This window comes from Canis lupus, chromosome 25 (genome assembly GCF_048164855.1).
Source record: "Canis lupus baileyi chromosome 25, mCanLup2.hap1, whole genome shotgun sequence".
Lineage (NCBI taxonomy): Eukaryota > Metazoa > Chordata > Mammalia > Carnivora > Canidae > Canis > Canis lupus.
The window spans coordinates 39,278,237-39,290,110 of NC_132862.1; the positions used below are offsets into that span (position 1 = coordinate 39,278,237).

At 48.5% G+C, this 11,874-nt stretch overlaps 1 protein-coding gene across 3 annotated transcripts in view; it reads left to right on the forward strand.

Annotated features, from left to right (window-relative positions):
- VWF (von Willebrand factor) overlaps window positions 1-11,874 on the forward strand; it is a 137,892-nt gene that overhangs the window by 74,810 nt on the left and 51,208 nt on the right. For all 3 annotated transcript variants that reach the window (XR_012017789.1, XM_072799265.1, XM_072799264.1), the window contains exons 20-27: window positions 1,129-1,267; window positions 3,617-3,751; window positions 5,839-5,985; window positions 7,096-7,236; window positions 7,452-7,565; window positions 9,018-9,174; window positions 10,209-10,367; window positions 11,047-11,182. Coding sequence is in view for 2 of the 3 variants with exons in the window: in XM_072799265.1 (XP_072655366.1) it covers window positions 1,129-1,267; window positions 3,617-3,751; window positions 5,839-5,985; window positions 7,096-7,236; window positions 7,452-7,565; window positions 9,018-9,174; window positions 10,209-10,367; window positions 11,047-11,182 (1,128 nt within the window). In the remaining variant the exon portion in view is untranslated. The remainder of the gene's footprint in view (window positions 1-1,128; window positions 1,268-3,616; window positions 3,752-5,838; window positions 5,986-7,095; window positions 7,237-7,451; window positions 7,566-9,017; window positions 9,175-10,208; window positions 10,368-11,046; window positions 11,183-11,874) is intronic.

Here is an 11,874-nt window from a genome sequence, read left to right on the forward strand (position 1 = left end):
CTTTCCTTTTCTCTGTGCCTCTGTTTCTCTATCTGTAAAGTGGGGAGAATCTTTGTCCTCACCTGTGCTCACCCTGCATAGACACTCTCCCGGAGAGTAGTGTTTCCAAGAAGGACCTTGGCCCGTATTGATCAATACACATGCGGCCAAGCTGCCAAGAGGCACAGGCTTTGAAGGGTCCCTCTCTGGCCTTCTGCTGCCCCCTAAGCATACTGCAAGTGTGCTTGTCACAGCATGGTTTGAAAAGGACCTTCTGCAGGTGGTTGGTTTTCTCCTTCCTTCTCCGTGGCTACTCTTCATTGGCCTTTTGCTCTGCTCACGCACCATGCTGTGACTTCTGGGTTGCGCACAGCTTTAGGGAGAGGCGCACGTGGACAGAGGCAGGAAGGGCTGGGAACTGGAAGGGGCTTCGCTGTCTCTCAGGCCTGAGGTCTGAGCTTACCACTTCTGACGCACAGAGTGGGCTTCCTGATGTCAGCTCTGGTTACAGACTGGTGGGGGTGGGGTGGGGTGCTGTGGTAGTGGGCAGATCACTGTAGATTTAAACATAGCTGTGAAAAAAAAATAAACATAGCTGTGTACACACAAAATCTCTCCTGGCAGAAGTTGCTGGTTAATCACTATTTTTCCAGCTCAGAACTTTGCTGGTGTTGTGTCTTGTTCTCCCCATTAACCTTAGAAGGCTCTCAGCCTCAGTGTCTCTGTTCTGTAGAGACCCCATGGCCACTCAGGCAATTTCCAGGGAGGCTGAACTTTAGCAAATCCATAATGGGTGGTCTTCAGAGGATCTGGACCTCTTCTCCTGGCTGCCCGATCCCCTTGGGTGACCTGTTTGCTTCATTGCCTCCCTTCCCCCCTTGGAACAGGAGAGCAGTGTGGCTTCCCTCTCTCCTTCTTCACCCTATGCTCTAAAAATGTGACAGTTTATGACTGCAAACTGCCCCCCCCCCCGCCGTCCACACCCTATAGGCGGTGGCATCCTACACTTCTAGAGGCTTCCTGAAGGGTGCCACTCTGGTGGCACCCCAGAGTGGTCTGCATTCCTTCATTGTCTCTCGTTCCCCCATGCCCAGAAGAGCCCTCACCTCATGTTACCCATCTGGCCATCCTGGCCATTACTGTTCCTAGTGTCTGTCGGGACCGGAAGTGGAACTGCACAGACCATGTGTGTGATGCCACTTGCTCTGCCATCGGCATGGCGCACTACCTCACCTTCGACGGGCTCAAGTACCTGTTCCCTGGGGAGTGCCAGTATGTTCTGGTGCAGGTGAGAGGGATGGAGGGTGGGGGTGCTGTTTGTCTCTCCGTGGGACTGGGAGGTGCTGACTGCCCTTTGGGGGTTTCTGGGTCAGATTCTACTATTCCTTCTGTAGAAACAGCTCTGGAGCTCATTTCTACTGGAGCAATTTTCCAGCTCCTAAAAGAGGTGCCTGAAACTCAGAGCGATGGTCTGTCTTCCTTCAGCTGACATGGAGACTTACAGGGTGGAAGCTCATTTGTTGACCGGGCCGTGTGTAGGGGCCCGGCTATCATCAGCCCAAGTTAGCACTGACATGGACTTAGATAAACACACTGGTTGCTTTTGGCAGACACAGCATCAGTCAGGATGCACAGTGGGGAGGGGAGCCAGGGCTGGACTGGACTGAGCCCCCTCACCCTCCCTGCTAGTGCCCTGGTGTGTGGCCCAGGACGAAGGGACACTGGGAATAGTCCCTGGAGTTGGCTTCCTGCCCTATGATCCTGTCGTCCACCATTTCCATTCCTAACCTAGTACAATTCAGAAGGCGGGGCGGGGGAGGAGTCATACTGCCCAGGAAATCCTAACCGGTGAGTGAGGACCCCAGTCCCTCTGCCTTCCTCTCCCCACTGTGTGGATTCCTGTAAACTTTTCTTGCTCGTTGACACCAAAGTGAGTAAGCAAGGAGGTATGAGTGCTTTTCTTATGGGGGTGAGACAACTTGACTCTGTGAAGCTTTAAAACAAATGTGGTCTCTCTGTCTCCATTCTTGGGAGGAGGGGCAGGGGCTTGGCATGGTCTGAAGGGAGGACCGCAAACCCATAGAAGCCTCAGCCCCAGAGACAGAGCTGAGGGGCTCCATGAGTCAGGCAGTGAGAGTGTCTGAGCATGCATGTATGCAGAGCATGCTGGGAGTGGGGCAGGATCAGTGACAGCACTGAACAGCTGTGCACAGAGCATGCTGGGAGTGAGCATCGGCACTAACCAAGCCTCTATCTCCCATATCCCAGTGTGGCCCCAGAGAGGCATGCAGCATTCTGGGGAGACAGACAAGTCATGCACATCATGACATGGTTTTACTGACACTTATGAACGTGGTGTGTACCCCCTTTTAGAGCTTTCCTACGTATTATGTGTGGCAGCCCGTCTTTTGATTATCTGCCTCCCAATCTTGGTAGCAAAAGATGAGGTGACACCAGTCCTGGGGCCCAATCTTCCAGCCAATTTTAAATGTGAGCACCCAGAAAACATGACTAGACTGATTTAGTGCAATGAAAAGGAGCTGGTCAGATCTGCTGCTCTCCAGCTTTCCCCCTGCCCAGCCAACGCTTTCCCAAGTGGGCCAGTTTTAGAGTCCCTTTCAAATTGTGCTTCTTTGTGGTTGCTCGTTTTCCTTCACAGCCAGTCCTGTTGTCCCCTACTGATACTTTTCCCTGGATCCTCCCCTTTCTCCCTTCTTCCTTTAGGAGATATTATCAAGATTTGAATCTTTTTTAGCCAAATCTCAGTTGATGACAAGAACCATTTATAAAGCTCCTATACCTTTGTTCCCTCATTTATCCTTCACAATCCCATTAACTCAACACAGACCCATTTAACCTCTAAATCCCACTAAGTTGGCTGATCCTGTCTTTTAGAGGGGCAGATTATATGTGTGTATGTGTGTGTGTGTGTGGGGGGGTGTCAGTGACTTCCTCAATGTAGCCAATAAATGGCAGAGCCAAGGCTCACACTTTTTTTTTTGAGTGTCTTTTTTTTCTCCTATCATACCACAGCGATAGCCACCATGGAGAGATATTTGCTAGAAATGTGTCCCCTTTACCTTAATTTTCCATGCAATTGACCAAGACGGACCAGAACTCCCTCATCCTCTATTCCCAAACAGCTCAGCACCCATAGAGCTGTGTTGAATGACTTCTGGTTATATTTCTGGGCCAGCAGTCCAGAAGGATTCAACCAGAATTGAGAGCCACAGAGTGCCATGTGGTCAGACTGTCCTTAGCTGGGTAAGACTGAGCACTAACAGGTCTGGGTGGGGGTCTTTAGGCTGCTGTGTTTAGCAAAGCATACCACAGGCCTTTCCCCTTTTGCCTCTCTCCCTCCTTCTCTACCTCGTGCTCACTGACAATGGTTCATATGTAATGGCTGAAGATGACACACCTGTCCTTTCTCCCCCCACCCTCATCTCATTCTCTTTCTCTCTCAATTTCATTCTCTCTGTCTCACACAGACACATGCACATGTATACACATGTGCCTGGACATGGTAACATCCTTTAACGCATATCCTTCAATGGTCTGAGATGATGAGATGTTTATCTTCTGATCTGGGGAGAGGTAGCAGGGATAATATTTCTCTCCTGGCACCCCCTTTCCGCAGGATTACTGTGGCAGTAACCCTGGGACCTTCCGGATCCTGGTGGGGAACGAGGGGTGCAGCTACCCCTCAGTGAAATGCAAGAAGCGGGTCACCATCCTGGTGGAAGGAGGAGAGATTGAACTGTTTGATGGGGAGGTGAGTGCCAGCCTTATTCCCTCCACCCTCATACCTCCTTTGTTCTTCTGTCAGCTGATTAAGAGCAGGCATTGAGTGTTGTTTAGAACTTGTGTGATGGAATATTGTACAGCCATTAAAGAGCATGAGGTACAGCTGTATCATCTGACCTTGACATGTTCTATGAGAAGAACAAGTTGCAGATGGCTATGGATGATGGATTCCCATTTTAGTGAAATAAAGTGCAGAGAGGTATGTGGAGAAAAGTGTGTAACTATCTGTAAAAGCGTAGTGCTTACCTCTGGAGGGTGGAGTGGGGATTGGAGGGCAGGAGGCCCTTCCCTTTCATATATCTATATCTATATCTATATCTATATCCAATACGTATATAAATATACATATATGCACACATCAGCACACATGTACATATATGATACACACGTATCATACATACATATATGTGTATGTACCACAGCATAATATATCTCTCTATATACACATACACATATAATATAGACATATACACACGTTTATACATGCATGTGCATATATCACATATACATGTAATATACAGATATATACCAGATATACATATATCCATATGTATGTGTACAACATATATAATAGATAAAAGCATGTATATATCATACACCACATACATATACACATAATATAAACATATGTACACACATATATCATATATACATGTATACTTATCTATCATATACAAATATATATGTACACGTATACATATATACATATGTACATGTGTTATATACATGTAATAAATATACATATACACATATCCATCATCTATACACACACATATATACATATATAATATATACACAAATACATACATATACATTATATGTAACACAAAAACATTTATTTTGGGAAGTAAGGGTGTTTTGGGAGATTTTTACTCTATGTTTTTCTTTTCAGATAAAATCTTTTTAAAAGAGCTCAAAAGAAAAGTAAACAGATTTAGTCCTTATATGCTAAGAGTTTATGAAGTGTTCTCAGAAGGGTACAGGAGAACCACTTAGCCTCTTGTTTAAGATTCTGATCCTGGAAAAAAAAAGATTCTGATCCTGGGGTCCACCTTGGGATTCTGACTCACAGGTCTGGCTGGGACCCCAGAATCTGCATCTGGAGGATCACATAGTCTGGACACCATAGTTTCGCTTCTGCTGGTCTGAGCATCTTGTACTAGGGAGACCAGGGTCTGGGCTCAAACCTGTTCTGGTATCTTCATTTTGTTTCATGGTCTCAGCCCGCATGAGGCGAATAATGGGGCGAATTCCCCATTATTGACTGTCAGTCAGCAGTGTCAACTCTATTTCAAAGGACAGATGACAGTAGTGATGTCGAATAGGAGGTGTGCACTTATGATTGGCTCTGCATGTGGTATGTCACTAAGGAGAGAATCTTTATGAGGGGATGACAGGCTCTTAGCAACTTCAATTTTACAAATTAGTCAGCCAAACATGCAGAAGGGGGCTCCGAGTGTTAGGTGCTGGTGACAATTCAAGGGCTCAGGTCAGAGTCTTTCTAGAAATTGAAATCCGTGATTCCTGCCACCAGGGCCAAGTTCCTCAGTCTTCCTGTTCTGTCAGTTGTGACGCCTGATGACAGGGACTCTGGAGAGCAGGGGATGGGGGAAGGAAAGGGAAGAGTACTCATTTATATAAACAGATTTTAAATGAATTGCCTAGAGGTTGTAGGCTTTAAATCGTATTCATGTTAAAATTATTTAGGGGACCACATGCATTTAATGATTAAGTATCAAAAAATCCTTTTTGTAAGGTGATGGCTATCTTCGGCTAGTTGGCCTCACTGTACTTCGAATCTCACAATTATGATTTTGCTGCCATCTCTGCGGTCATCCCTTACTCATAGGATTCTTGGCCAGTGATAGGCAAGATGGACCCAGAAATGTCCAGACAGGGTCCTGGCCCCGAAGGGACATGCTCTGACCAGGGGAAGCAAATAACCTGTGGTTCCGGAAGGCTGTGGCGGCAGGCAGGGGTTTGGGGTAGAGGGAGGAGCTGATCACGCATGCCTGCCCTGCACTCTCCCTCTTCTTGTGCTTTGTCATCCTTCAGGTGAATGTGAAGAAACCCATGAAGGATGAGACTCACTTTGAGGTGGTAGAGTCTGGTCAGTACGTCATTCTGCTGCTGGGCAAGGCACTCTCTGTGGTCTGGGACCACCGCCTGAGCATCTCTGTGACCCTGAAGCGGACATACCAGGTAAGTGGTTTTCTCTGTCTCCTCTTCATCTTGCCTGTGACTTGCTGTTTCCACCTTCTTCAGCTCCCTGAGAAACAGCCCACTGCCCTTGTGCCCACAGTTGCAGAGGAAAGTGAGTGGTCCCAGTCTGGTCTCCCTCTCCACACAAATAAGACTATGGATTCAAGGCATGGAGTCAGCTTTGGTGGTTTCCTGAAAGTAGCTGCATGTAGGAAGGATGGTGGCAGGGGCCCACTCCCAACCCTGCAAACAGTTCCTTTTGCCATGTGTGGATCAAGGCATGGACATCTTTGGGGGAGCTGTGGTGTTGCCCACCGCAACCCTGTGGAGATCATATTCTAGTGGGGCTGTTATTTTAGATTGGTTGGTCCGATGAATCTCACATCGGGAAAGTGGGCATGAACAGAGTCTTCAGGGAAGGGAGAGAGGGAGGCATGTAAATATCCAGACAAGAGAATTTAGGCAGGTGGCAGAGCATGTGCAAAGGCCCTCTGGTGGATGGTGTTTGGAGTATTTGAGCAAGGAGGCCAGTGTTCAGGACCTGTAGCTGCACATGAGTGCTTGTTGAATGTGTGGTAAGTGAACACAGGGACAAATAGGATATTATGTCAACTTTGGTGGCATTCAGTATCCAGCAGAATGCTGGCCAGCCTGTTCTGGACAGGCTGCATTTGTTCAGATAATGGGCTTGCCTGTCCACAGTAAAGTAGGATCAGAACATTCTCTCTTTGGACCTGTACAGTCTTACTGATGTCATGTTGAAGCAGCTCCTCTCTCTGCTCAGCTTGTCACTGGGTAGATAGAGCCCTGGAGCTACTAGGGCCAAGGCTGCCTGATTGCCACCTCTGCCCTTGGTGGATTGTGGGACATGGGCAGGTTGCCTGTCTTTGTGAGTGCCCTCTGTTTAACTTTAAGATGGATGTGTGAGGAAGCCTGGGAGAAAATTTGGCAGGGACCCTGGTCTGTTTCTGGGTCTCCATCTTCATCCCTTTCCTGGCCTCCCCTTCCTCTGACGAGCCTGCATCCTCGGCCGCCCAGAACCTTCCTTTCCCTGAATCAGAGAGTTTGGCCCTAGGTTTACAATGCTCATGATCTCATCTTGTCTGTCAGGAGCAGGTGTGTGGCCTGTGTGGGAATTTTGATGGCATCCAGAACAATGATTTCACCAGCAGCAGCCTCCAAATAGAAGAAGACCCTGTGGACTTTGGGAATTCCTGGAAAGTGAACCCGCAGTGTGCCGACACCAAGAAAGTATGTCTGGGGTCTCCATGTAGCCCAAACCAGCAGGAGGTCTGCTTCCTGGAACATCCCTACCAGTCTCATGGGGGCTGGAGGGGTGGGGTGCGGTGTGGGATGTCAGGTGGTATGAACTGCAGTGGTGGCAGGGCTCTCGAGGAGGGTCTCTTGGATTCTTCTGGGTTGACTGGTCGGGGGGTCCTTCTGTGTCCTCTTGCTCTGTTCCCCAGGTACCACTGGACTCCTCTCCTGCCGTCTGCCACAACAACATCATGAAGCAGACGATGGTGGATTCCTCCTGCAGGATCCTCACCAGTGATATTTTCCAGGACTGCAACAGGCTGGTGAGGGCTGTGGGGCAGACGGGGCAGAAGGGTGCTAAGGGCTGGCCCAATGGATACTACCTTGGAGGCTGGGAAAGAATCTATATCAAGTCACCCCTTTACTCCCTTCCTTGGCTTCGGGCTGGGAAACAGAAAGCATAATGGACAGGGTATGAGGAGAGCAGTGCCTGGTGAATCATTTTTTCTTCTATGCAAGGTGTAGCTCTTCTGGCCATCTGCCAGCACTTCTCTTTGGGCCTCAGTGTTAGGGCTCTTTCCCCCGCAGATTATCTCACCTCCCACACCAGAGCCAGGGATCTCATCTTCCAGTTACTGCCGCATGCTGACCTGAGCACCCTCTGCTCTCACAAAACCCTTCAACTCCAGGTTCTTGTCTGACAGATACTCTTTTTCAGCCTATACTCTATAGGGATTTTGAATCCTCATTGTGGGACTTCTTTTTGGGTCTTTATCTCAAATGGTGACAGAAAGTTCCCCAACGTTCAATTCATTTTCTGTCTGTCTCTGTATGAATATATCTACACGTATGGGTGTGTGTGGCAACATGTATATATTTCTATACGTACATGCACCCAGCCACCTACACACATGCGCTGCTCTGTAGCACCACATGTGGAAGAGACTGGATGAATTCCTGTACCTCAGGGCTCCTTCTCTCCATGCAATGACTTTTAATCCCTGAGGTTAGTCCAGAAGACTACACAGGATTGCCTGGTTTGGTGGAAACCCTGGGCATCTGAGTTGGAGGAATGCAGATAGCAAGGCAGCCAGGGAAATCAGGATTGTTGGAATGTCTTGGGAACAATGATCTGCCTAACGTCTGGATTCATTCCTACCACAACCACCTTGGAAATGGCCAGTGGGGGCAGCAGCATGTGTCAGGGTGGGGAAGGTGGGCAGTGGTTACTATAGTTGAATGTGGGTGGTGGGTGGGTCAGCTTGAGGGGCAGGGCCCAGGCTGGCCAGGCTGGCCAGTGGAATAGCCCCACAGCCCTTCAGTGAGGCAATAGGAGCAGTCCTGATGCCTTTCCTCCTCTGTTTTGCTGAATTGAGGCAAGGGAGGAAAGTGACCAGCATGTATGTCTGTTTGCTTTATGTAGAAACATTGAAACACCCATGAGGTTGGGAGTGGGTTATGGGGATGGCTGGCTGGCTGAGCAGGTATGTGGAAAGATGGATAAAAGAGAAGGTTCTGGAAAATTCTAAGACACATTACTTTCTGTGAAAGGCCGGCGGCACTCCTTTATTAAACTTTTCTTATTGGAATCCAAATTAGAACCTAGAAATTATGCCTTTGTATCCACTCCCTGTTTGGGCTGCTGACCAGCATTTCCCCTCCCATGCTGGGGCCCCCATTGCCCTACTTTGACCACCAGAATATTTTCACTCAGATCAAAAGCCAGAGTTCCTAAGTTCTGCCCAGGCCTAGGCCACCCTGAGGTTCCCTTGCAGGTGGACCCTGAGCCATTCCTGGACATTTGCATCTACGACACTTGCTCCTGTGAGTCCATTGGGGACTGCACCTGCTTCTGTGACACCATTGCTGCTTACGCCCATGTCTGTGCCCAGCATGGCAAGGTGGTAGCCTGGAGGACAGCCACATTCTGTCGTGAGTCCTGATGTCCCTCATGGTCTCAGACACCCTCCCTCATCCTTCATGAAGTTAGACCTAAAGACCTCAAAGTGAAGTGCAGGAGGATTCCTTCATGGGAAAGAAGGCAAAGCTTCTATGTGGGGATGGATGGCCGAGAGCTGAAAGGAGTTAGGACATTGATATGAATGAGGAAGGACAGGGGACAGCGATTAAAGACATTGATATGTAGAGAAGTTCCAGAAGAGGGAGAAGATAGAACAGTGATGAAGAGAAGAAGGAAGTCAATATATTCATTAAATTCAGTATCTTTAATTAGATACTATTATATTTGCCAATGTGAGTGAGCAATGCATACCTTTCTATGGAGTCTTTCTTCCTTGGCTGTGAGCAGATGATTGTTTTTTTAAAAATTAGTTAATTAATTAAATTAATTTATTTTTTAAAGATTTTATTTATTTATTCATGAGAGACACAGAGAGAGGCAGAGACACAGGCAGAGGGAGAAGCAGGCTCCTCGCAGGGAGCCCGATGTGGGACTCCATCCCGGATCCCGGGATCATGCCCTGAGCCAAAGGCAGATGCTCAACCGCTGACCTACCCAGGCATCCCAATTTATTTATTTTTAAAAAGTTTTATTTATTTATTTGAGAGAGAGAGAGAGCAAGCGAGAGAGCATGAGCGGGGGCAGGGGCAGAGGGAGAAGCAGTCTCCCCACTGAGCAGGGAGCCCGATGCAGGGCTCAATTCCAGGACCCCGAGATCACGACTGGTCTCAAGGCAGATGCTTAACCAACTGAGCCACCCAGACACCCCAGCTGATTGTTTTTATATGGAAAACTGATTCAGAACCATTCAGTTCCTGGTGAGGTGCTTTAAAACCCTGGCAGCCTCGAATACTGGTGATTCCCATAGCTCTTTAGTTCCCTGCCATCACCGTCACCTCCCCCAGGGCCATCACCACCAAGGGGCTCACCACCATCTCTTTGGGGGGACTTTGGTGCAGTCCTGGCTTCTCGGGTTGCACAGCTTGGTTGTGTTCTGTCTACACAGCCCAGAATTGCGAGGAGCGGAATCTCCACGAGAATGGGTATGAGTGTGAGTGGCGCTATAACAGCTGTGCCCCTGCCTGTCCCATCACGTGCCAGCACCCCGAGCCACTGGCATGCCCTGTACAGTGTGTTGAAGGTTGCCATGCGCACTGCCCTCCAGGTAAGGCACCTGCCCCTGGGGCAGGACAGGCTGGGGGCTAGGCTGGGTGTCAGGAAGGGTGCTTCCCTCTGGTGCTCCACTTCAGCCTTGCCCTGCGGTGCTCTGTTCCCATCTCTGCCACCCTGGGCTCTGCTTCAAGGTGCCCTTTCATCCAAGCCAGGCCAGCTGTGATTTTGTCAAGTTGAGCTCCTGGACGATGCTTGTGTTCGCCTATTTTGGGCTTATCACTGGGAACACTTTCTGATAGAACTTTCTACAGGGATGGGAACGTTCTGCTGAAATGTGGTTCACGTGTCTGAGGAATTGAATTTTCAATTTTGTTTTGTGTCTGTTCACATTTAAATTTAACTAGTCACCTGTGGTTACTGGCTACTCTGTGGGATAGCACAGATGGAGAGTAATCAAATATATTCTTGGGGCAACATGAAAAGACCCCTGGAGATAAGATTTCCTCTGTCCTGAGGCTCGGGTGTGGTGAAGTAGGGTGAAGGAAAGCCCCCTCTCGGTCTTGCTGAGGGATAAGTCAAGCCCAAAGAAGGAACATTGCTCCCTTAGTGGTGAGGTGGTCCTTGAGAGAGGCTGGCAGACTAGATTCTGGGATAGGTCCCGTTAGTTAAAACCGAGCCTTCCTTGTGTCAAAGGTGAGAGTTTTGCTTCCTAACGAGGATTTATCATGCAGGGAAAATCCTGGATGAGCTTTTGCAGACCTGCATCGACCCTGAAGACTGTCCTGTGTGTGAGGTGGCTGGTCGTCGCTTGGCCCCAGGAAAGAAAATCATCTTGAACCCCAGTGACCCTGAGCACTGCCAAATTTGGTAAAACAGGCCCCCTGGTGTTTAAAGTGATAAATCCTATCTTCTCTGGGTCCTGCTCAGAGGTGTAGATCTGGGGAAGAGCTTTGCTATGTGAATTGAGAGGTTGAGTGTTGGGTTTGTTTTATTTCTTCTCTTTCAGAGAAGAGTTTTCTTCTCTTTAAGGACAGACTATATTGCTTCCTCAGAAAACACCTCTTAAGAGGTCAGGTTTTTTTTTTTTTTTTGAGGTCAAGGTTTTTAGCCTTTTCTCACTTAAGGAAGGAGGTGATCTCTTACTGTCCCTGGAGATGGCATCTAGTCTAGGACAGGTACCTCTGGAAGTCAAATTTCCTTTTTGCTCAGAACTCTGACTCCTCAGTGTGACATAGACACCTTGAGGCCGCAACTGAGGTCCCAGGACAGGACTTTCATAATTGGGAGGGAAGACACTCATCGCTGCATCCCTGGGCTCTCCCCTGGATTGCATCTGGGAGCTGGCCTTTGGGGAGGTGACCTTTGAGGAGGTGAGAAGGAGTCCTAAGGGTGAGCTCTGAGCTTTCTGAAGCTCTGCTCCCAAATAAGGAACATATATTCAGACGTTGACGTGTTTAACACCACACCCTGACACTGATCAAGCCTTATGGGAACTTGAACTTGAGAACTTAAATTTTCTGGGGAAGGGCTGTGGCCACAGCTGCCAGCATCAGATCCCA